Source organism: Salmo salar, chromosome 22 (assembly GCF_965601325.2).
Source record: "Salmo salar chromosome 22, fSalSal1, whole genome shotgun sequence".
In the NCBI taxonomy this organism is placed as follows: Eukaryota; Metazoa; Chordata; class Actinopteri; order Salmoniformes; family Salmonidae; genus Salmo; species Salmo salar.
Window position 1 is genome coordinate 34,812,731 of NC_138312.1, and position 24,902 is coordinate 34,837,632.

A 24,902-nucleotide genomic window follows, 5' to 3' on the forward strand; every position below is an offset into this window, starting at 1 on the left:
GGCCACACAAGCACACAGAACACTCACTATCGAGTTCCAAACTGCCTTTGGAAGCAACGTCAGCACAATAACTGTTCGTCGGGAGCTTCATGAAATGGGTTTACATGGCCGAGCAGCTGCACCCAAGCCTAAGATCACCATGCGCGATGCCAAGCATTTGGGTTTGGCAGATTCCAGGAGAACGCTACCTATCCCAATGTATTGTGCCAACTGTAAAGTTTGGTGGAGGAGCAATAATGGTCTGGGGTTGTTTTTCATGGTTCGGGCTAGGCCCCTTAGTTCCAGTGAAGGGAAATCTTAATGCTACAGCATACAATTACATTGTAGATGATTCTGTGCTTCCAACTTTGTGGCAAAAGTTTGGGGAAGCCCTTTCCTGTTTCAGCATGACAATGCCCTGGTGCGCAAAGCGAGGTCCATAAAGAAATGGTTTGTTGAGATCGGTGTGAAAGAACATGACTGGCCTGCACAGAGCCCTGACCTCAACCCCATCAAACACCTTTGGGATGATTTGGAACGCCGACTGCGAGCCAGGCCTAATCGCCTGACCTCACTGATGCTCTTGTGGCTGAATGGAAGAAAGTCCCCTCAGCAATATTCCAACATTTAGTGGAAAGCATTTCCAGAAGAGTGGAGGCTGTTATAGCAGCAAAGGGAGGACCAAATCCATATTAATGCCCATGATTTTGTAATGAGATGTTCTATGAGCAGGTGTCCAAATACCTAAGTTCAGTAGTAAAAATGTGCTTCACAAGTCACTAAATAAGTTGCATGGACTCACTCTATAATGGTGTTTAACATGTTTTTTTTAATGACTACCTCATCTCTATAAGGTCCCTCAGTCGAGCAGGGAATTTCAAACACAGATTCGACCACTAAGACCTATTGGTAGATGAGTAAAAAAAACAAAATCAGACACTGAATATCCCTTTAAGCATGGTGAAGTTATTAATTACACTTTGGATGGTGTATCAATACACCCAGTCACTACAAAGACACAGGCGTCCTTCCGAACTTAGTTGCCGGAGAGGAAGGAAACCGCTCAGGGATTTCACCATGAGGCCAATGGTGACTTTAAAACAGTTACAGAGTTAAACGGCTGTGATAGGAGAAAAGTGAGGATGGATCAACAACATTGTAGTTACTCCACAATACCAACCTAAGTAAAAGAGTGAAAAGAAGGAAGCCTGTACAGAATAAAACATATTCCAAAACATGCATCCTGTTTGCAACAAGGCACTAAAGTAATACTGCAAAAAATTTGGCAAATCAATTACCTTTTTTCCTGAATACAAAGTGTTATGTTTGGGCCAAATCCAATACAACACATTACTGAGTACCATTCTCCATATTTTCAATTATAATGGTTGCTGCATCATGTTATGGATATTCTCATAATCGTTAAGGACTGGGGAGTTTTTTTTAGGACAAAATAAAGAATCTGAATAGAGCTAAGCACAGACAAAATTCTAGCGGAAAAGCTGGTTAAGTCTGCTTTCCACCAGAAAATGGGAGATGAATTCACCTTTCAGCAGGATAATAACCGAAAACACAGGGTCAAATCTACATTGGAGGGGCTTACCAAGAAGACAGTGAATGTTCCTGAGTGGCCGAGTTAAAGTTTTTACTTAAATCTACTTGAAAATCTATGGCAAGACCTGAAAATGGTTGTTGAGCAATGATCAACAATCCATTTGACAGAGCTTGAAGAATTTTGAAAAGAATAATGGGGAAATGTTACACAATCCAGGTTTGGAAAGGTCTTAGATACTTACCCAGAAAGACTCACAGCAGTACTTGATGCCAAAGGTGCTTCTACAAAGTATTGACTCAGGTGTGTGAATTACTTACAGTAGGTAAATTAGATATTTCTTCATTTCATTTTCAATACATTTGGAAAAAATGTCTAAAAACATGTTTGCACATTGTCATTATGGGGTATTGTGTGTAGATGAGTGTTATTCAGGCTGTAACACAACAAAATGTGGAATAAGTCAAGAGGTCTGAATACTTTGTGAAGGCACTGAAACTACGAACCATAGCCCTAAAATTAACCCATATCCTAACCCTAGTCTTAATCCTAATCCTTACCCTAGCCCTAACCCTTACTCTAACCCTTATTCTAAACCTAACCCTATCCCTAATCGTAACCTTAGCAAGCAGCTGCTTATCAACAGACTATCCAAATTAAGTGTGACCCTCTCTGCTACCGCACGGCAAGTGGTACCAGTGCACAAAGTCTGGAACCATCAGGGTCCCTGAACAGCTTCTACCCCCAAGCCATAAGACTGCTAAACAAGACTGCTGAATAGCTAATGAAATGTCTACCCGGGCGACATGCATTGACTCTATTTTGCACTAACTCTCTTCCACTGATTCTATGCACACACACTGGTCTCTGCCCACGCACACACACAACATACGCCCACACACACATAACATGCACACGCATGCATACTGACGCCACACACACATTCACACCACACACACACTCACACACACACACACACACACACACCCACACACACACACACACACACACGCACACGCACACACGCACACACACTCACCACATACACTGCTGCTACTGTTTGTCTATTCTGTTGCCTAGTCACTTTACCCCTACCGATATGTACAGTACATACAGTGCATTCTGAAAGTATTCAGACACTTTTTCCACATGTTGTTATGTTACAGCCTTATTCTAAAATTGATTAAATATTGGGGATTTGACATTATGGGCTATTGTGTATAGATTGATGAGGAAAAAAAACAATTTAATCAATTTTAGAATAAGGCTGTAACGTAACAAAATTTAGAAAAGTCAAGGGGGCTGAATACTTTCCGAATGCACTGTAGCTATCTCAATTACCTGCACATCGACTCGGTACTGGTACTCCCTGTATATAGCCATATTATTTTTACTCGTTATTGGTATTCATTATTCACTGGGTATTTATTCCTCATGTCACTTTCTATCTGCATTGTTGGAAAATGACACGTTAGTAAGCATTTCACTGTTAGAATACACCTATGACGTGACAAATAAACATTTATTTGATTTGGTGTGTGTATTGGTAAGGAGGTGTACTCTAGACCATCATTTCAGCCAATCAGGGCTGTGTATGTACAGTACCAGTCAAAAGTTTGGACACATCCACTCATTCTAGGGTTTTTCTTTATTTTTATTATTTTCTACATTGTAGAATAATAGGGAAGACATCAAAACTTTTAAATAACACATATGGTATCGTGTAGTAAACAAAAAAGTGTTAAACAAATCAAAATATATTTTGTATTTGAGATTCTTCAAAGTAGCCACCCTTTGCCTTGATGACAGCTTTGCACACTCTTGGCATTCTCTCAACCAGCTTCACCTGGAATGCTTTTCCAACAGTCTTGAAGGAGTTCCCACATATGCTGAGCACTTGTTGGCTGCTTTTCCTTCACTCTGCGGTCCAACTCATCCCAAACCATCTCAATTGGGTTGAGGTCAGGTGATTGTGGAGGACAGGTCATCTGATGCAGCACTCCATCACTGTTATTCTTGGTCAAAAAGCCATTACACAGCCTGAGGTGTGTTTTGGGTCATTGTCCTGTTGAAAAACAAATGATAGTCCCACTATGTGCAAACCAGATGGGATGACGTATCGCTGCAGAATGCTGTGGTAGCCATGCTGGTTAAGTGTGCCTTGAATTCTAAATAAATCACTGACAGTGTCAACAGCAAAGCACCCCCACACCATCACACCTCCTTCTCCATGCTTCATGGTGGGAACCACACGTGTAGAGATCATCTGTTCACCTACTCTACTTCTCACAAAGACTTGGCGGTTGGAACCAAAAATCGCAAATTTGGACTGATCAGACCGAAGGACAGATTTCCACCGGTCTAATGTCCCTTGCTCGTGTTTCTTGGCCAAAACAAGTATCTTCTTCTTATTAGTGTCCTTTAGTAGTGGTTTCTTTGCAGCCATTCGACCATGAAGGCCTGATTCATGCAGTCTCCTCTGAACAGTTGATGTTGATATGTGTCTGTGACTTGAAATCTGTGAGGCATTTATTTGGGCTGCAATCTGAGGTGCAGTTAACTCTAATGTAGCAGAGGTAACTCTGGGTCTTCCTTTCCTGTGGCGGTCCTGATGAGAGACAGTTTCATCATAGCACTTGATGGTTTTTGCGACTGCACTTGATGAAACTTTCAAAGATCTTCAAATTTGTCTTAAAGTAATGATGGACTGTCATTTCTCTTTGTTTATTTGAGTTGTTCTTGCCATAATATGGACTTGGTCTTTTACCAAATAGGGCTATCTTCTGTATACCCTCCCTACCTTGTCACAACACAACTGATTAGCTCAAATGCAATAAGAAGGAAATAAATTATTGGCCAATGTGCATTCATTGGAAAACAAACTGGACGATCTACAATTAAGACTATCCTACCAACGGGACACTAAAAGCTCTAATAACTTATGTTTCATCGAGATGTGGCTGAACGACGTCACTCATAATATAGAGCTGGATGGCTTCTCTGAGCATTGGCAGGACAGAGCAGCTATGTCTTGTAAGACGAGGGGCGGGGTTGTGTGTCTTTTTGTCAAGAACTGCTGGTGCGCAATGTCTAATATTAACTAAGTCTCAAGGTATTGCTCGCCTGAGGTAGAATTCTTCATGATAAGCTGTAGAACACACTATCTACCAAGAGAGTTCTCATCTATATTATTCGTAGCCGTCTATTTACCACCACAAACCGATGCTGGCACTAAGATCGCACTCAACAAGCTGTATAAGGCCATTAGCAAATAAGAAAATGCTCATCCAGAAGCGGCGCTCCTAGTGGCTGGGGACTTTAATGCAGGCAAACTTAAATCTGTTCTACCTCATTTCTACCAGCATGTCACATGTGCAACCAGAGGAAAAAAGCTCTGGACCACCTTTACTCCACACACAGAGACGCATACAAAGCTCTCCCTCGCCCTTCATTTGGCAAATCTGACCATAATTCTATCCTCCTGATTCCTGCTTACAAGCAAAAACTAAAGCAGGAAGTACCAGTGACTCGCTCAATACGGAAGTGGTCAGATGACATGGATCCTATGCTACAGGACTGTTTTGCTAGCACAGATTGGAATATGTTCCGGGATTCATCCAATGGCATTGAGGAGCATACTGTACCACCTCAGTCACCGGCTTCATCAATAAGTGCATTGATGACGTCGTCCCCACAGTGACCATACGTACATTTCCCAACCAGAAGCCATGGATTACAGGCAACATCCGCACCGAGCTAAAGGTTAGAGCTGCTGCTTTCAAGGAGCGAGACGCTAATCCAAACGCTTATAAGAAATCTTGCTATCAATACAGGACTAAGATTGAATCCTACTGCACCGGCTCTGATGCTTGTGGCTCTGATGTGGCAGGGCTTGAAAAATATTACGGACTACAAAGGGAAACCCAGCTGCGAGCGGCCCAGTGACATGAGCCTACCAGACGAGCTAAATGCCTTTTATGCTTGCTTCGAGGCAAGCAACACAGAAGCATGCATGAGAGCACCAGCTGTTCCAGACGACTGTGTGATCACGCTCACTGTAGCCGATGTGAGCAAGACCTTTAAACAGGTCAACATTCACAAAGCCGCGGGTCCAGACAGATTACCAGGACGTATACTCCAAGCATGCGTAGACCAACTGGGAAGTGTCTTCACTGACATTTTCAACCTTTCCTTGATCGAGTCTGTAATACCTACTGTACATGTTTCAAACAGACCACCGTAGTCCCTGTGCCAAAGAAAGTGAAGGTAACCTGCCTAAATGATTACCGCCCCGTAGCACTCACTTCGGGAGCCATGAAGTGCTTTGAAAAGCTGGTCATGGCTCACATCAATACCATCATGCCGGAAACCCTAGACCCACTCCAATTTGGATACCGCCCCAACAGATCCACAGATGACGCAATCTCAATCGCACTCCACACTGCCCGTTCCCACCTGGACAAAAGGAGCAGCTATGTGAGAATGCTATTCATTGACTAGAGCTCAGCGTTCAACACCATAGTGCCCACAAAGCTCATCACTAAGCTATGGACCTAAACTAAACACCTCCCTCTGGAACTGGATCCTGGACTTCCTGAAGGGCCGCCCCCAGGTGGTAAGGGTAGGCGGTAAGGGGGTGCATGCTTAGAACCCCTCATGTACTCCCTGTGCACACATGACTGCTCGGACAAGAACGACTCCAACACCATCATTAAGTTTACTTACGACACAACAGTGGTAGGCCTCACCGACAACGATGAGTTAGCTTATAGGGAGGAGGTCAGAGACCTGGCAGTGTGGTGCCAGGACAACAACCTCTCCCTCAATGTGAGCAAGACAAAGGAGCTGATCGTGGACTATAGGAAAAGGAGGGCCGAACAGCCCCCATTAACATTGACGGGGCTGAAGTGGAACGGGTCGAAAGTTTCAAGTTCCTTAGTGTCCACATCACCAACAAACTATCATGGTCCAAACACACCAAGACAGTTGTGAAGAGGGCACGACAACACCTGTCCCCCCTCAGGAGACTAAAAAGATTTGGCATGGGTCCCCAGATCCTCAAAAAGAGAGCATCCACCGGTTGCATCACCGCCTGGTATGGCAACTGCTCGGCATCTGACCGCAAGGCACTACAGAGGGCAGTGCGTAACACAGAACCAAAACCGGCTGCACGCGTGCGCCATCGTGCATAAATGTATTTTGTCCCCCCACACCAAACACGATCACGACATGCAGGTTAAAATATCAAAACAAACTCTAAACCAATTACATTAATTTGGGGACAAGTCGAAAAGCATTAAACATTTATGGCAATTTAGCTAGCTTGCACTTGCTAGCTAATTTGTCCTGTTTAGCTAGCTTGCTGTTGCTAGCTAATTTGTCCTGGGATATATACATTGAGTTGTTATTTTACCTGAAATGCACAAGGTCCTCTACTCCGACAATTAATCCACACAAAAAACGGTCAACCTAATCGTTTCTAGTCATCTCTCCTCTTTCCAGGCTTTTTCTTCTCTTGACTTTATATTGCGATTGGCAACTTTCATAAATTAGGTGCATTACCGCCACTGACCTCATTCGTCTTTCAGTCACCCACGTGGGTATAACCAATGAGGAGATGGCACGTGGGTACCTGCTTCTGTAAACAAATGAGGAGATGGGAGAGGCAGGACTTGCAGCGCGATCTGCATCAGAAATAGAACTGACTTCTATTTTAGCCCTTGGCAACACAGACGCTCGTTGGCGCGTGCGAGCAGTGTGGGTGCAATAATTGATAATATAGATTTTAAAATGTATTTTGCAACGCTCGCGCACGCGACTCGAGCGGTGTAGTCAGCCTGTAAGGCCCAGTACATCACTGGGGCCAAGCTTCCTGACATCCAGCACTTGTATACTAGGCGGTGTCAGAGGAAGGCCCAAAAAATGGTCAAAGACTCCAGTCACCCAAGCATTACCGGAGCGCCAAGTCTAGGATCAAAAGGCTCCTTAACAGCTTCTACCCCCAAGCCATAAGACTGCTGAACAATTAATCAAATGGCCACCCAGACTATTTATATTGACTCCCCTATGCATAGTCACTTTACAAATTACCTCAACTAAGCTGTACCCCCGCACATTGACTCGGTACCAGTACCCCTGTATATAGCCTCGTTATTGTTGTAAAATTTTCTTGTGTTACTTTTGCTTATTTTTTTTATATATTTTTTTCACTTTAGTTTATTTATTAAATATTTTCTTAGCTCTATTTCTTGAACTGCCTTCAATTGAGAGTCCAACACCCAATTACCTAACATAGAAAATCCTAAACTAGAAAGAACATAGAAATACAAAAACATAGAACATAACCCAAACCCAAACCCCGGAAATAATAAATCAAACACCCTTCTAAACAAACCACCACCCCGAACCACATAAAACAAATACCCTCTGCCACGTCCTGACCAAACTACAATCACAAATAACCCCTATACTGGTCAGGACGTGACAATTTCACGGTAAGGTCTATACTTGTTGTTTTCGGCGCATGTGACAAATAACATTTGATTTGCTTTGATTTATTAGACATACAGTGATGATTTAAAAATACATTTACAAAGACTGCATGGGGGCTTTAACATAATTGATTTTATATGTGATTGTGTCCTTTACGTCTTTATTCTGAATTATTTGTGTGGTTTTCCCAGGGAGGGATGACGCTAGCATATGACCCCACAGCCTTACAGAATGGGTGAGTATAGAGAGACAAAAACAGAAAGTCAGCCCACCAACAAAAACAAGTCATGTGTTTGTGGTGAACTATTGACTTCTGGTAGACGCAGAAGACATTGCAACACTACTTTATTTTATTGCAGTCATCTACTTCAATGTTACATTTTGTAGTTCAATCATCTGGCATCACTTAATAATTACTTTCATGCACATACGATTATAAATGCTTATTAATGTAAATGCTTTAAAATAATCTGACATGCATACATCTTGATTTGTGTGTGTTGTGCAGGTTCTATTCGTCACCCTACGGTCTGACCCCAAACCGGATGATCGCCCAGACATCCCTCTCTCCCTACATGCATTCACCCATCTCATCCTTCCAGGTCAAACACTGAACACACACACAGACACACACACACACACAGACACACACACACACACACACACGCACGCACGCACGCATGCCACCACCACCAAACCACCATTCACAAACGCATGGAGAATATCTCTGTAGACGTTGGAGCTATGTCATTGTTATTTTTCTACCCATATTCAGATTTCATCTCCACTCATTCTCCCCTGTGTGCTTGTGTGTAAAGATCCTGTATTTTCCTCATCTCTCTTTCCAGCTACATAGTCCCTCCTGGATGCACCACCAGTCGTACCTCATGCAGCCTGCAGTGAGTATTAAATAGTATTATCTACCTCTGCTGCTGCAGCTTCCTCCTTACTATTCTCTTTACATCTAGTTAGCTTGCAGTTCTGCTCATCTATTTCTCTATCTCTCCTTATTTCTTTGTCATTCTGTCTCTTTTTATATTCCTCTCTCTCTCTCTCTCTCTCTCTCTCTCTCTATCTCTATCTCTCTGTCACTCTCTATAATCATGTCTCTGATTTATTGGCTATTTGTTCTTCTCTTTGTTGGACCCCCCCCCCCCCCCCCCCCCCTCTTTATCCATCTCTCTCCCTCCACTTCTCTCTGTGTCTCACACAACCACTCTCTCTCCTTTCCTCTCTCTCCCTCCACCTCTCTCTCAGGGCACAGTCCTGACTCCGACCATGGACCATGCCATGTCCATCCAGCCCACCTCCATGATGGGCACCATGACCCAGCAGCTCAGCCACCTATCCCTGGGCAGCACGGGCACGGTTAGTACCCTACAGATACTCACTCCACCTCCCACTCCACCCCCTTCAAATACCCACTCTATCCCCCCCTCCTTTGGTCCCCTAGTCTCATCTCAAGACTAAAACACATTGAACTGAATCAAGTTGTACTGAATTCAAGTTGAAAGTGAAGAGAAAAGCAGTTGCCTGTGTCTCAGTTGGATCTCTACACAGAAATAATGACTGATGATTTCTTCTCCTCTCTCACAGTTTATGCCTGCCAACACAACTATGCAGGGGACATACATCCCCCAGTACCAACCAGTGCCTCCCTCCAGTGTCCCTGTAGAGGTGAGACCCCAACCAACACCATAAGCATTAACTATGCAGAAGAAGTTAAGGGGATGACAGAAGGGGGTTTATTTTACAAACGAGTTCAAAACCAAGCATTTACTTAAAGCAATTTTTAACTCAGGGACCTGTTATTACTGTTCCACTCCATTTTCTTCCTTTTCTTGCAGGAGAACGGAGGACAACAGCAACAGGTTGCTATGGAGACACCTGCAGAACACACAAACTACTCATACCAGCACACCAAGTGAAGCTAAGGTAGGGTTATTAACCCCTCCCTGTGCATATATCTGATAACTTAGTTCAATCAATCAAATGTATTTATAAAGCCCTTCTTACATCAGCTGATGTCACAAAGTGCTGTATAGAAACTCGGCCTAAAACCCCAAGCAGCAAGCAATGCAGGTGTAGAAGCACGGTGGCTAGGAATAACTCCCTAGAAAGGCAGGAACCTAGGAAGAAACCTAGAGAGGAACCAGGCTCTGAGGGGTGGCCAGTCCTCTTCTGGCTGTGCCGGGTGGAGATTATAACAGTACATGGCCAAGATGTTCAAATGTTCATAGATGACCAGCAGGGTCAGATAATAATAATCATAATAATAAGTTGTAGAGGGTGCACCAGGTCAGCACCTCAGGAGTACATGTCAGTTGGCTTTTCATAGCCGATCATTCAGAGTTAGAGACAGCAGGTGCGGTAGAGAGAGAGAGTCGAAAACAGCAGGTCCGGGACAAGGTAGAACGTCTGGTGAACAGGTCAGGGTTCCATAGCCTCAGGCAGAACAGTTGAAACTGGAGCAGCAGCACGACCAGGTGGACTGGGGTCAGCAAGGAGTCATCAGGCCAGGTAGTCCTGAGGCATGGTCCTAGGGCTCAGGTCCTCGAGAGAAGAGAAAGAGAGAGAGAGAAAGAGAGAGAGAGAGAATTAGAGGGAGCATACTTAAATTCACATAGGACACCGGATAAGACAGGATAAATACTCCAGATATAACAGACTCACCCTAGCCCCCCAACACATAAACTATTGCAGCATAGTTACTGGAGGCTGAGACAGGAGGGGTCGGGAGACACTGTACAGTACTACAGTGTACAGTACTAGTTATATGTTGTCCTTGCCTACTAGGTCTATGTCAGAACATTACATGTTGGAGCCAATTAATGTTATCATGGTTCACTAAAAACAAAACTTGTCAGATATTGACCACCTTCAAAAAAACATGTATTTATTTATTATTGATCAGCATTCTGTAAATATTATGATTTACACAAATACATTATGATATGGAGAGTATGTAGAATTTTGGACATTACATCTACAGTATTATGTAAAGGGAGTAGTGTGACAGAGGTAGGTGTGTGTTTTGCAGCTGGTGGTCAGGAGGCCATGTTGCAGACTGAACCCCAGAGAGTTGCTTCGCTACAGGATAGCATAGCTCCGCACAACACCACCAAGCCTCGGACTTGATCATGGATAACAAAAGCAACACGTGTGTGCTTTGAAAAAGAAGATATTTCGTTGGGACTTTTCCTCTCTCTTCTTCAAGGCTCGATCAACCAAAGGTGGGAGCCTTCTACAATGGAAGCTTTGATCTCTTTTAATAACTGAAAAAAAAAATTTAACAAAGAAACAAATTAGGAAAGGGATAAAGACAGTGTTATTTTTGTGCATGTAATATAGCAAATTCGTATTTTTTAAAAAACATTCTGGAGTTTCAGAGTGATACAAGGAAAAGAGTAACAACACAATGTGTCTTTAATTTTTGGGTAAAATATGCAAAAATTTATTTTAATTGTTTTATGTCTGTTTTTTGACATTCTATTCACAGCAGTTGGACAATGTTTTGTACAGATTTTAAAAAGTAAAAAAACACATTTAGTTGGTATAATATTTCTAGTGTAGGCTACTTTTAAGAATGGAAAATGCAAAACACACCGTTTAAAGCTACTTCTCCCTTAAACTGATCCAGTAAGGCTAAGTTCAGTTAACTCACTGGCAGATGGTAACATGAATTATTTATCAATTATTTCAAATAACCTCAAACTTAAACCTTATAAAGCATTCCCTTCATAAACATTCAGAATGTGTTATGAGCAGAGGACAATCATGATCATTCTTATTTATGTGTACATCATAGTTCTATTTTTGATATTTGGAAATATTCAAACATGTCACTTGCGTATTGTGTAGATTTTATTTAATTAAATTCTTTATTTAACAAGTCTGGTAAAAGCCAAACACTGGCAATAAACATATTATCACTTGTAAAATAATTCATAGGAGCTAAATTATATAAAAAAGTAAGAAAATCTGATATTATTGTAAAACTTTGTTATGAGAAGAAAATTAACTATTGTTTTTTTGTTTATAATGCAATATGACACATCCAAATTTCACCTTCTATTTAAAAAAAACTTGAGACATATTGGATTGTCTGAAAGTTACAATATTATTTTCAACATTGAATAAATTATTACCATTACTATACTATACAATAACATGGTCCTCTCTCTATATTCAAAGGAAAAATAAGACAGCACATAAAATGCAAACTCTTTTGACATTATTACACTGCAATTATGCTTGAATTCACAGATAATATAATAAGTATTCTACAAAATAGTTGACCTGGTTTGTGTGTTGGGTGCTAGAGTTCATGTCACAACAATGTCCATAAGAAGTGGTTTTAAGCGGTTTTGTTCTGGTAGCTGTTCAGATGTCCATAGTGAATTTGATCTTTTGTACAAAGTAGACAGACAAATAATTGGACATGCCTTAGAATTGAGCAGTTGGATTAATATGAAATATGTGTACAAAAGAGTGCAATTCTTTAAATTAAAAAGCAAAGCAATGAGAGGAGTTAAAAGTAGATCTAAAAAGAGTCCTTAATAACAGTCCTTTGTTGTTGAGAAAGGGAGCTGCAAGTCTTTATCAATGCTGCTGTTGTCTCCTGAGTTTTAATTCCTGACAATGATTTGTATTTTACAATTTTTGTAGAAAAAAGTAAAGTATGTGTTTTCTTTTTGGGCTTTCACTTGAACCCTTCTGAGCTATCATACGTTTTGTTGTTGTTCTAAAACATTTTTAAAATTAATTTCTTTACAGTAATCTAGATTTTATAAGTAGGGAAAGATCTGTCCAAGAGTTTAGATGTAAGCTTTTTTTCTATTGTAAGAGATTCATAGGATTTTTTTTATTGTGTTCGTGCATTTCCACATGGTCCATACAAACAAAGAGATGATTTTATGTTTCTTCAAGTTGATTTCCGTTCCAGAGCACTGTGTTGTTCACTATGATATTGTTTTTCAGGCACGTGTGAAATAGTTTTTAACTAAAACGCGTGCACATCTATCCTAGAGACACTAAATGAAACTCAGTGACAACCATGCCCCCTTGTCCAGCTTCCCAGATCAGTCCAGTGGAGATGTACATGTCTAGTGTAAACACATTGTATTCTATCTGTCAGAGAAAATGATGATGCTACCCAGAAAACACATAACATAAAATGAAAGTGCCATTAAAACAAACTGTCCCATAACAAACTGTTCCACAGAAGTTAACTTAACATTGGATGAATTCATTCTAGTTTCAACAAAGACAAACATTTGTGAAATTGGCAGGTTTTGTTAGGAATTGGAACCAGTGTTTCTAAGCCTTAACTGTAACCTATTTTAGAGCGGGAACCCTGTTTCTCCTCATTGATGGCAATTCCTTTCAATCATGGTTGAGGGTATGGCCAAGAAAAGATCATACAGATGCAATCAATATCAGATGTTATGTTGCCATAATATTATAAAGGGCTGAGTTTACCATACCTTGTTAAAACCTAGTGTTACCTTAGTAAACATCCCCCCATCACACTTGATCTCGGGTTTTCGTCATTGTTCAGGATGGATGACGTCAAAGTTACTGTTTCTTCTTCATTGTGCATCTCTGAACCTCTCTCCACCTTCCAAATGTTTTTTTTGTGATTATTTATGTCTGCAACACCAAAGATGATGAAGCCATCCAACTGTCAGGAAAGCTGTCTGTCAGACTATCTATCGTGGAGACAAATGCTGCTCTCATCTCTATTGGCATACGTAGCTAGAATGATGCTGTAGTAACATCCTGTCAAAGTGGCAGTACCCTGGTAGATGGTAAACAAGCAATATGTTTCATTTAAGTTCTGAATGTGTTGAGTGTTGAATAGAGATTCATAGATATGTGTGTTTCGTTTTATCGACATATGCTCGTTTCAGTTTGGTACACCCAAAGAAAGACCAGTATATGGTGTCTTTAATACTGAGAACAGGGGCATGGGCCTACTTTGCTTTTTCAGTGTCAATGATGAGAGCTCAGCATTTATCTCTTTCTGTAAGTACTAGGAATATTTTATGTGCTATTTTTGGTTGAGCTGTTGTCAAAACCATAGTTATTTCCTGTTTCCGCTTCTGTTGAGTGTTTTGTGTGTCTTGTGATCTGTCCAGAAAATACAAAAGCGATCACTTGCAGGTTTTAAGCTACAGTGCACCTCATGAAGGAACATTTGAGAATGTTGTGAGAATGTAGTACTAGTCAGGTAATCCATTATGTCATTATGATGAATGCTGTTAAAGTAATCCAAAATATATATTTGTTAGTCATCTTCAGACCTAAAAGCAGTCTAATGTCAAGATGACTCTTTCTGTTCTGTAGATTCAAATATAGATTTTGGAGTGAATGATCACTTTAAGTTACACTCTCCACAATGAACTGTAAATCCTTGTCTGAGCGAGCACGCTTTAGGCTATTGTATTTTCCTTGCTGCGTATCTTTGACAGGTATCTTTTAATACTATGGAAAAATACTAAAAACAGGATGTGCAACAAATGTTGAACTTGCACTTATTTTCAATCCATGTTTATGTACATGAAACCCCTAATGCCTAGCATTCTCCTGTCTTCGCTTGTTGTCCAGATCATGTAGCTTCAATGGCTTATGTCATAGTTTCAAAATGTTTTGCTGCTAAAATGGGATGTCCAAGCAGTGGATAGATGGGAGCCAAATTGGATGTTCAAAAATGTCTTACTTAAACCTAGTAAATCGGATACAAGTATAGTTAACATGAACACATTTTTTTATTCTATTTTAGACACATTTTGTGAAAGTTGTACTCAGAGATAACACGCTATTTGATAGTTGTTTTTGAATCTCTTCGGTAATTCGCCAACTTTGTGTGAAAATCGGACATTTTCAACATCTCTCTCACTGCTTGTAAACATTTTCCTTATTTATACTAGAACACATTTTGTACAGATTGTTAGAGGAGAGAGGTTTTGTTATTTGGTTAATTTGCTAGTAAGCTGGTTAGTCACTTGTCTACTTTCGTCTTCCTGTGACAGAGATGCTCAAGTAACTCTTGTTTTTTATTCATTGGAAATATATTTTTTGTTTCCTTTCTTTCTTGGTTTTACTCTTAGAATTTGAATATGTCAATTTTCTTTTTTAATAAAAAAATCTTGTTTTTAATGGTTATATTCCAAAACAGTTCTAAGAATACAATGGGGGAAAATGACACAAGTCAATTACATAAATACCAAGTTTATTTTAGTGTTGAGCAAATTGTATTATGTTTGTTCAATATAAATGTTTCATGTGGTAAGCAAAGTGTTTGATACCCATGAAAAGGGTGCAAGCTCCTTTCTCTTTAGGTTATCATAGTAATACACAAACATAATTGTATTGACAAAGCCTTGACATTGTAATAATGCTACTGCATTCAAAATGCCATACATTGACCTCTCAGTTAAGTCACAATAGAACTTGTAACTGATAAACCAATTTTCTGATCTAATATGATCGGTCATTACACTTCTGATTTAAAGTGATTCTGTATGTATCTGGGTATGTATCTGTATAGCTAAAAGCTACTCCTACAAGATACAGAGCCTTCACGTCCATATAGAAACCACTCTAACCACATTGTAGTCTCAAACTTTATCTTGCCATACCTGGAACCTTAGGAATATATATATATATATATATATATATATATATATATATATATATATATATATATATATATAGCATCATCTATAAAGATTGACAAAATAACTGACAATAAAATAAACTCTAGCAAACATATATGAAGATACTCTGTCGTATCAAAACTACAATTAAGAAAATGAAACTCAACCCTGCTGAGTTCCAAAGACTTCCTGAATCCACTTGATACATGTAGTTTAGGAAAACAGGAAAGAGATATATTTACAGAAAGATTGCATGCTTTGAAAGAGACCGTGTCAGTGGTAACTTGTTTTATTTTCTTTGGGCTGAGTTGACAACAGACAAGAACTGTAAATCTGTTTTCCTGAAGACTAGAGAGATCAATAAGTTAAAGTACCATACTGTCTTAGGCATCGATTCAATCAGGTCGAGTGTTAACCCGCGTTGGAAGAGATCCACGTGGCAGATGTTCTGGTGGTGTTGGAGGTGTATATCTGTCTTATGAGCGGACAAATAAGTGAGCAGCTGCTCTTGTGTGTCACAAACCACCATTCCCTTATTATCCCTATTCTGTTAGAAGTTAGGAACTGTAGGCTAATGCATGTTTTCATGTTCATTTGGATGGGGGGGATTTATAGCCTATCAGTTTAATCGAGGTGCAGACAATAGAACATCACGCGTTTGAACTTGTAAGGTGGTTTCGTTGCGTCCAATGGCAGTGTCCGCGGTAAGGTAACTCTAGAAGCCGCTTGTGGATTTGACAGCTTAACGCAGTTCTACCTCCGACACGCCAAAACAACCACTATACGGGTGTCGGCTAGTGCGAATCGGAGATAATCTAGCCCCTAGGGGACCAGAACATAATTACAAGTCATTTGTAGACTACAAATTCAACGCAAGAAGTCCAAACAGCTATATTTGACTAAACATAATAATTTCAAACCTTGCTTCAGTAAAATTAGTATATTATCACATATACATTGAGTGTAGAAAACATTAAGAACACCTGTACTTTCCCTGACATAGACTGACCAGGTGACTCCAGGTGAAAGCTATGATCCCTTATTGATGTCACTTGTTAAATCCACTTCAATCAGTGTAGATGAAGGGGAGGAGACGGGTTAAAGAAGGATTTTTTTGACTTGAGACAATTGAGGCATTGATTGTGTATGTGTGCCATTCAGAGGGTGAATGGGAAAGACAAAAGATTTAAGTGCCTTTGAACGGAGTATGGTAGCAGGTGCCAGGCACACCAGTTTGTGTCAAGAACTGCAGTGCTGCTGGGTTTTTTACACTCAACAGTTTCCTGTGTGTATCAAGAATGATCCACCACCCAAAGGATATCCAGCCAACTTGACACAACTGTGGGAAGCATTGGAGTCAGCATGGGTCAGCATCCCTTTTGGAATGCTTTTGACACCTTGTAGAGTCCATGCCGTGACAAATCGAGGCTGTTCTGAAGGTGTTGTTAATGTTTTATATACTCAGTGTATCGCTCTATTATGTGTGAGAATACTTTGGAAAAGTTTTCCAAAATTTAAATGTTGGTGTTTTTACAGCCTATGCCAAAAAATAAATAAAAATAACATTTGCTCAGTAAACTCGGGGGGCCAAATAAAATCCCCAGCGGATCGTCAGTTTGGGGACCCTGCCCTAGTCAGTATTAGCCTAGGGCTCTATTCAATCCGTATTGCGGAAGTTCAGCTTTGGCGTAGACTGCATTCACAATAAATGTTGCATATGTCAGCTCAATCGGAAATTACTTAAACATTTATATTGCGCAATCTGTTACGCTTCAGCGATACAGATTGAAAAGAGCGCCTTAATGCTGTTTATCTTTATTTGCTTTCGTAAACAAAATGAGAACCTAGAACCGAATCTTGTGTGCTCGCTCCCCAGCTACTCAATTGAATGGTAAACAGTCTGTCACGACATGAGACTCTTTTATTGATCACAGAAGAGCCAGGGTCGTTTGAGAATAAGACGGAAATGAAATAATCTCTTAAATTCTAAGGTTGAGGGAGATTGGGCTGAGTATAAATGAGAAACAGACAGATTGAGAGACAGCGGGTAGACAAATAGATAGAAGAATTAGTCGCGGCTCCCTCCAAAACATGAAAGTAGGAAGCTGAACAGGTATATAATGTCCAGGTAGAGGTTCAGGGTGGCAAAGACGTACTCCTCTGGACTCATAGTGTAGCGCTTGTTGCCTATCAGCAGCTGGGTGTCAAACGCCAGGAACTAAGAGAAAGAGAGAGAGAGTGAGGGAGAAAGAAAGAGAGCGATGGAGGACACAGAGAGAGAGAGAAAAGGGTTTTATTGTCACATACACCATTTTGCTACAGACTGTAACCCAATGATTAGGGCCAGGAGTTTGTCCTGACCACGTAACCTTGACCAGAAGAAACTCTGGGCCTTCCCAATGATGTTGGATATCTGCCACTCACCAGAGTGAAGAGGATAGCTCCTATCACAGCGTAGATGGCTTGTAACCAGGGAACCTGGGGGGGGGGGGGGGGGGTAAGAATGTTATCGAACAGCGCTAAGAAGATACAGGCCACTAATTTAGGAAAGACACTGGGACTCTTCCAGATCATCTATGAGATTAAGTGAAAACCCTTCAGCTAATCCTTCTTATTCATGCTAGTATGCTACCCACCCGAATAGGGTGAGCGAGGGCCAAAAGCCTTACCATCACTCTATATATAAACTCACTGTCAGAGTCACAACTATTCTTATTGCGGTCTGGAAAGGTACGCACAGCCATTACACCATCAAGATCTAGTTCTGCTTATCTACAGTGTCAACTCTAATGGAAGCTAAGCAGACAAGACGGGCTACTTACATATCCAAAAGGGATGACGATGGAGAGTATGATGCAACAGTACAGCATGACCATGGTCAGGACAAACAGGACTCCCTGGTAAGACGTGAAGTCAATCTACAGTAGAGAGAGAATAAGGGTGTGTTGTTAAAATGCACTCATGATCAATCAATTGGATTGTGCCAATGTTATTAAGATGGGGTCATTTTTCTCACCTTGGTCTGGAAGCTGAAGATGGTGACAGACATACACACCACAGCAGTGATGCCCAGACATAGGACCACAGACTTGGTGTTGTAGAAGCTGGAGAGAGAGAGAGTAGAGAGACAGACATTGATTAATCCATCAATTAGTTAAAGAAATAATGCAATAACACTTGCTTGTCTTTTCCTACTTGCACTGACTTTGTTGATAACTACTTTCATGAGGAAAAATGTAACTACTATGACTGTGATCTGTGGTTGTCTCACCTAGACGTAGCTATCTAAAGATAAACACACTAAGTTAGTCTGGATAAAAGTTTCTGCTAAATGACTAAAATGTGAAATGTAGTCATCCTACCCATCCATGTAGATGTTGATGATGTGTTAATTCATTCTTATCTTCATACATCATTTGTTTCAACATATGTTTCTAACTGTGCCAGGAGTTTGTCCGGTTCATGTGACCTGGCCAGGAAAAACTCCTAGCCCCACCTATGTCAACATCTGAGTCCCTCAACCAACCCTACCCACACATGAAACACGAGTTAGTCATTTACCTGGACACAAAGCCCATCATGCAGGCCAGGCTGAGAGTCTGAGAGAAGGAGAGAGGAAGGCATGCAGGCAGAACCAAGATAGGTATAGAGCAGAGTCAATGAGGAACACAGACAGACGGAGGGGCAGGGAGAGTGTTGGGTACATGCTATTCTCTTGAATTGCTCTAATATTTGTTCCTCATTATACTCACAAAGAGAGACAGCAGAATGAGGTTCCAGGGAAACTGCCTCCTGTTACAGAGATAAAGAGTATTCAGGTTGGTAAATTCACTCTATAATATTGCATGTTATCATTCTACCATCATTGTATGACTACCATTTACTATGGATGATCACAACCATAATCTATGAAGGATGTTAGAAATACCATATTAACGTGTTATATGTGCTTAATACATGTGTAAAGTGTTGGTGTACATACATATTAAAACTACATTTAACTATTTGATTTATTGAATATCCCATCTGTTTTTTGACGTGACAGTCAAGATGTGACGTAAGTGCAGTGTACTACCCAGATTGTAATTTTCATAGGAGGGAAACTATTACCTGATTTGTTCACCACAGCAGTTCAGTGCAATGTAGGTGGCCAAGAACATCATGCTGTCGAAAAGCAAAAATAAACCAGTTCATTATTAACACAATTACATGGCTGAATCCCAAATCACCCCCTTCCCCTCACCCCTTCATTTGTACGGTCACGTACGCCTCCGCCGTATGCACAAGTGTCCCAAAACTGAGGGAGTGAAAATTATGGAGGGTGCAGGGGCTAATTGGGTCGTTCCACAAAATGAGAGTCTTTTGCATCCCTGTGATATTTTAAGCAGACATTGTGTACTAATATTCAATTAGAATTTTGAAAGCCTATTATATTAAATTAAGTGTCCTCTAATATAGACAACATGGGGAATTAAATCAATCAGACTTTTATATGAATAAAAACGTGCTGAAGTGCCAAAATACAGCATTTTGACATGTCCCTCTGTGACTTCAAGGAAAATGTTTACCCGCTTCATTTAACTCCAAAATTTCTCCTAAGTTTTCACCATAATTGTAAAGCTCTAGTTATTTTGCTTATTTGACAGTCATTTCTGAAGATTCTTATTTAATGTGGTTAGTGATTCATTTACGTCTATCCCTCATTTTAAGGTCCACCCTGTTACTTGAGCTGAACTCTCGTTTTAATTGTGAAGACCCTCCCACTCTGTCTGCCGTATTCTCGCTCTTTGCTTTTGTTTCCTTATTAGGATGCCGGTGGGCGGAGTTGGGAGGGTCGTCAGCTACATGGGAAACACCTGGGCCCGGGTGTGTCCCAGGATAAATAGACCTCTTCCACATTCATTGTAGAGACTCTCTCCATGCAGACACACTATGTTTTAACTTAGTTAATAAATATATATTTTGTTATTCCTTGTCTCCATGTTGTCTCCCTTTTGTTACGAACGTTGAGCCGGTTCGTGACATAATATGGTGAAACTATTCCCTTTAAAAAATTTTTTTTAAAAGAAACATCTAATAGTCAAATCATAGTGTAAAAGCATGTGAACTGGTTCATCTCTTGTTACCCATTTGGTGGTGTTTTGTGGTGAAAAACTAAGCGGGTCGAGCTTAACATGTCAACCCTGTTACGCATAGATAGACGGGCTAGAAATGTTTTAACAAAAAAAAAAATGGTGAAGCTTGCATTCAATTGCCACTCCCTGTTCCACACAACAAACTTCCATTCCCTGTCACAAGGGGATTAATAGCTGATTTATGAAATCTTCAACCCTGTTACGGTCAACCTTGTTATTTTATTTGACACTTAATAGGCACTTATTATAGTATTTTTATTTATTTAACCCTTTTGAGATGGGAAAACGTAGTTTTTTTGTTAAGTTAAACATGCTTTTTTATCACAGAATGTTACAATTAGTTAAAGAAATGTTGTTGACCAAGTTACACTTCTCAGAAGACACTGAATTAGTGGAACAACCCAATTAGACCATCCTTCGACCGAGTCAGCCATGCTGCCAGTTTCAGAGCAAAGTGCTATCACATAACGCGTCGCATTATTTTGGAGTTTGCGCGATTTCACACAAAATAATGGAGAGGCGTGCCTAATTCGGAGTCACCTGTATTTGTTTGTCAGATTTTGAGGCTTGGTACATGTAACATATGAAATACCACCCAAATTAAGTGTTAACTGCTACTGAGGTGTATATCTTGTAAAACGACAGGGGGGAACTTTCTCATTTTATTTTGTGCTTGTTTTATTGATGTGGATCATGAATTGCATAATTAAAGTCTCGAGTGTGTTCTGAAGTGAATGGGTTTATTTGATCCCCTTGCCGCTCTTGAAGTCACCCTATGAGATCCGCCAGCAACACGTCACAACAGAGGGCCCTGCGAGCGAGTTGATAGGGGCAAGGGGCTGGTTTGGGATTCACCGTCTGATGAAAAGTGAGGGCATGTCAATTAAGATGTTTGTTGTCACTTACTATGAGCACATGTACAGGTGGGGGTGTGCCTGAATGTAAAACCTTACTGGTGCACTGTGGAGAGATGAGAGAGTGTTACACTATGTAGAGTACACACACACACACACACACATTTTGGATATATTTACAATGTAATGGATATGATACACACCAGAATGTGAAGAGAGCAACAATGGCCACAGTCACAAAGAGTTGGATCATCAGGATGGCATAGACCTATAACAATACAAAGAGGAGGAATAAGAGGGGATGGCCCAGATATACGCTCAGTATACTATACTGCATGCTGGATCATGCATGGGTGACATGCTTAAAGAAGTCAGTGTAGCTCAGTTACAGTAATATTATTATCTGGATCGTATTTATTTGGGCACACAGTGGAAAACCGTTTTGCAACGGAAAACGAAAACGAGTGTTTCTAATTAGAGTAGTATTTGTTATAAGTTCAGGTTGTCTCTCCCTGTTTCAGTACCTTTCTGATGAAGATCCTCCTGACAGCCTGGTCGTCCCAGGAGAACTGGGTTTGCATCTCCTCATAGTCTGACAGGGAGGGAAGACAGAGGGTTAAACATCTTGTTAAAACAGCAGATGTGTGTAAGGATTCACCTCTAACCTCCGGTTACATCACATGCTGCAATGTTCGTTACTGCCCATCTGTCTTTGTTCTATAGTAAGGGGGGGGGGGGGGGTGTGTGTGTGTGTGTGTGTGTGTGTGTGTGTGTGTGTGTGTGTGTGTGTGTGTGTGTGTGTGTGTGCGCGCGCGTGTGTGCGTGCAACTGGATGTAGAAGAAGAGCACTACATAATGTAGCCATAAAGGTGCCCATTGTTAAAGGGGATGAGATATTCCTGTGTAACTGACTAGTTGAGATACAAAGACGTTTTGATATTACCTGCAGTAGCCTCTTCATAGCTGGGTGGGTACTCTTTGCCTGTCTTTGGAGACACCTGAATATATGGTGAGAGACACAAATGGTCAGAGATACCAGTCTTTAGAAGTAGTATCAAACTGAAAGACACTTTTAATAAACACTTTAACAAAACTTCAGAAAACACTTCACGCTTACAGGGCCGGCTCGTCCTTAACACGGATCACGTTGTGCATGTAGAGCCCCGATTGCTAGGGGCCCCACAATTTAATAACATTTATGGAAAACACTTAGGCTATGGATGAAAGTTTGAATAGTAAAATACACAAAGTGTACATTTTATATTTAGTAGTGCATAAGCAGGTTTCCTCTTGTTATGTCAGTCACTGAGTGACATAGCCATGAAGCATGGCTTGAAATGGACTAATGTTCTCTTGAGTCATGTTTTGTGTCCATATAAAAAACAACTTTTCGCAAGAGGTGGGGTGGCACCCAACCAAATCTCAATGGGGCCCGCAAAAGGCTAGAGCCGGCCCTGCACTCTTATAGCATAAAACTCACTTCATCCAACTCAACTTCTTTCAACTCAACTTCCTTTTGCTGCTATAAGACAAAATGGCCAGGTGAAGGATAACAGTTGAAGTTTAACAAACAATTTATGAACTTGCTATATTGTATTCTATTCATGCATTCAATTCCTCATGATCCACTGAAAATCCAGATAGGCTACATGTAGAGGCCTGTATCAGTGTAAACAAGCCTCCATGTTTCATCAGTGTTTAGGATAGGTTAAGGATTAGGATACTCTTAGTAGGCAGCCATCTTAGTTTTGCCGACTTATGCTGCATTCGTAACCTAGTGGGAGGTGGGAATTTACCCATTTTGATGTCACAAATACCAGTTGGATGCATTCATATGCTTTAAACTCGTTCACAAATGTTGATTGGCTACAAGCTGCGTAAACCATAAACTAAAAGTACAGTTGTCATGCTTGTAAAAAAATATATAGTTTTCAAAAACCATATTAATAGATTGCTTTTTATAAATAATGTTTTGTCGTTGCATTTAACTGCTGAAAATGCTGTTATCGCAGTAATTTCCTTAGTTGGTGATGTCAGAGGTCAGTATGTGGGAGAAGTGAGAGCTCAAGATGATAGACGAGTTTCCCACTAGTAATTACCAGTTGGAGGGTCATTCAAGTGGATTTTTCCCAGTCGTATGTGGTAAATTCCCAGGTGGTTATGAACGCAACAATAGATGGTGCGTTCCTCTGCCCAGGCGTTGCTGACGCATGCCAGATCTTACAATGACTGGATAGGTATTTAACATATAAGCTAACCACATATTATGTTATAGCAATCTGGTGCCTGGCGGCACAGTCGATGACGTGGCACGCAACCATTGGTTGATCCATGTAACGTCTGAGCAGGGGAACGTGTGTACAGTGAATGAGTATAACATTATAGAAAGATAAATATTTGTCAGTCTCTCTTTCTCAGTTTTTTAGATTATAGTTTATGATGATATTCACAGTATATCACAGAGAGGAAACCACAAATAAGGTCTGGAATTGGAAATTCAGAACAGCAACCAATTTCTGTTCACCTCAGCTTTGAAGCACTAATTTGGTGAGAAAGAAATCTTTACCTTTCCCTTGGTCATGTTTGTGTCTTTTTTTGAATCCCTTTAGCGTTGACTTTCTGTTGTTTATGGTGTTGTTGTTGTTGTTGTTGTCCTTTTTCTTAAGATGTCATTCAAAGGCTTGTCAACATCAGTAGTAGATTTCCTTTTATATGATAAAGCTCCCTTTTTGTCCTTTTCTTTTTGTGTCCCTTACGTCTTTTTTCTGTTCTTTTCTTTTAGGTTTCCCTCAGTTGTGGTACAGTAGAAGAGAGAGATTGAAGTTGTTCTTACAGTGGCTGTGGTGAATCTGTCTCCACTGTGCAGATTACAACCAACCAAGCCCTATATAGAGCACTATTAGGAGGTTAATCCCTTTCCAACCCTGATCCCATTTCCCCCCATATCTCTGCTCTAATGAGGCCGTTCGAGCAACATCCAGGTAAGGTTCCAGCATTGGGACGTGCAGGAATGTACCACTGCCTTAATCCAAAAAGGGGTGGTTGATATCTTTGAAGTAACGGGGGGGGGGGGGGGGGGCTAACATATCTGAATTACATGTGTGTTATGTAGCATACTGACCCCCATAGTAGAATTGCCAGTCAAACCCATCCCACACATCATCCAAAACTATTTTAATAATACACTTTAGAAACCTTTTATAAAACCATCAATAATATCCACCTCTTT

The 24,902-nt window shown here is 40.6% G+C and overlaps 2 protein-coding genes across 3 annotated transcripts in view; one reads left to right on the forward strand and one right to left on the reverse strand.

The window, feature by feature from the left end:
• Window positions 1–11,340, forward strand: part of LOC106583304 (RNA-binding motif, single-stranded-interacting protein 2) — a 60,630-nt gene extending 49,290 nt beyond the window's left edge. For both annotated transcript variants that reach the window (XM_045705116.2, XM_014167343.3), the window contains exons 8-14: window positions 8,215–8,258; window positions 8,532–8,625; window positions 8,872–8,922; window positions 9,281–9,391; window positions 9,620–9,700; window positions 9,871–9,958; window positions 11,064–11,340. In XM_045705116.2, the coding sequence (XP_045561072.1) occupies window positions 8,215–8,258; window positions 8,532–8,625; window positions 8,872–8,922; window positions 9,281–9,391; window positions 9,620–9,700; window positions 9,871–9,951 (462 nt within the window). In that variant the 3' untranslated portion in view covers window positions 9,952–9,958; window positions 11,064–11,340. The remainder of the gene's footprint in view (window positions 1–8,214; window positions 8,259–8,531; window positions 8,626–8,871; window positions 8,923–9,280; window positions 9,392–9,619; window positions 9,701–9,870; window positions 9,959–11,063) is intronic.
• Window positions 11,341–17,596: 6,256 nt separating this feature from the next.
• On the reverse strand, window positions 17,597–24,517 carry faim2 (Fas apoptotic inhibitory molecule 2). Its single transcript, NM_001141360.2, is given in 14 exon segments — window positions 17,597–17,902; window positions 18,109–18,162; window positions 18,507–18,547; window positions 18,550–18,602; window positions 18,701–18,788; window positions 19,246–19,283; window positions 19,437–19,476; window positions 19,795–19,848; window positions 21,726–21,779; window positions 21,877–21,941; window positions 22,198–22,265; window positions 22,617–22,671; window positions 23,154–23,192; window positions 24,240–24,517. Coding segments are annotated over 14 exon segments (678 nt in total). The 5' UTR covers window positions 24,255–24,517; the 3' UTR covers window positions 17,597–17,888.
• Between the last annotated feature and the right edge of the window lie 385 nt (window positions 24,518–24,902).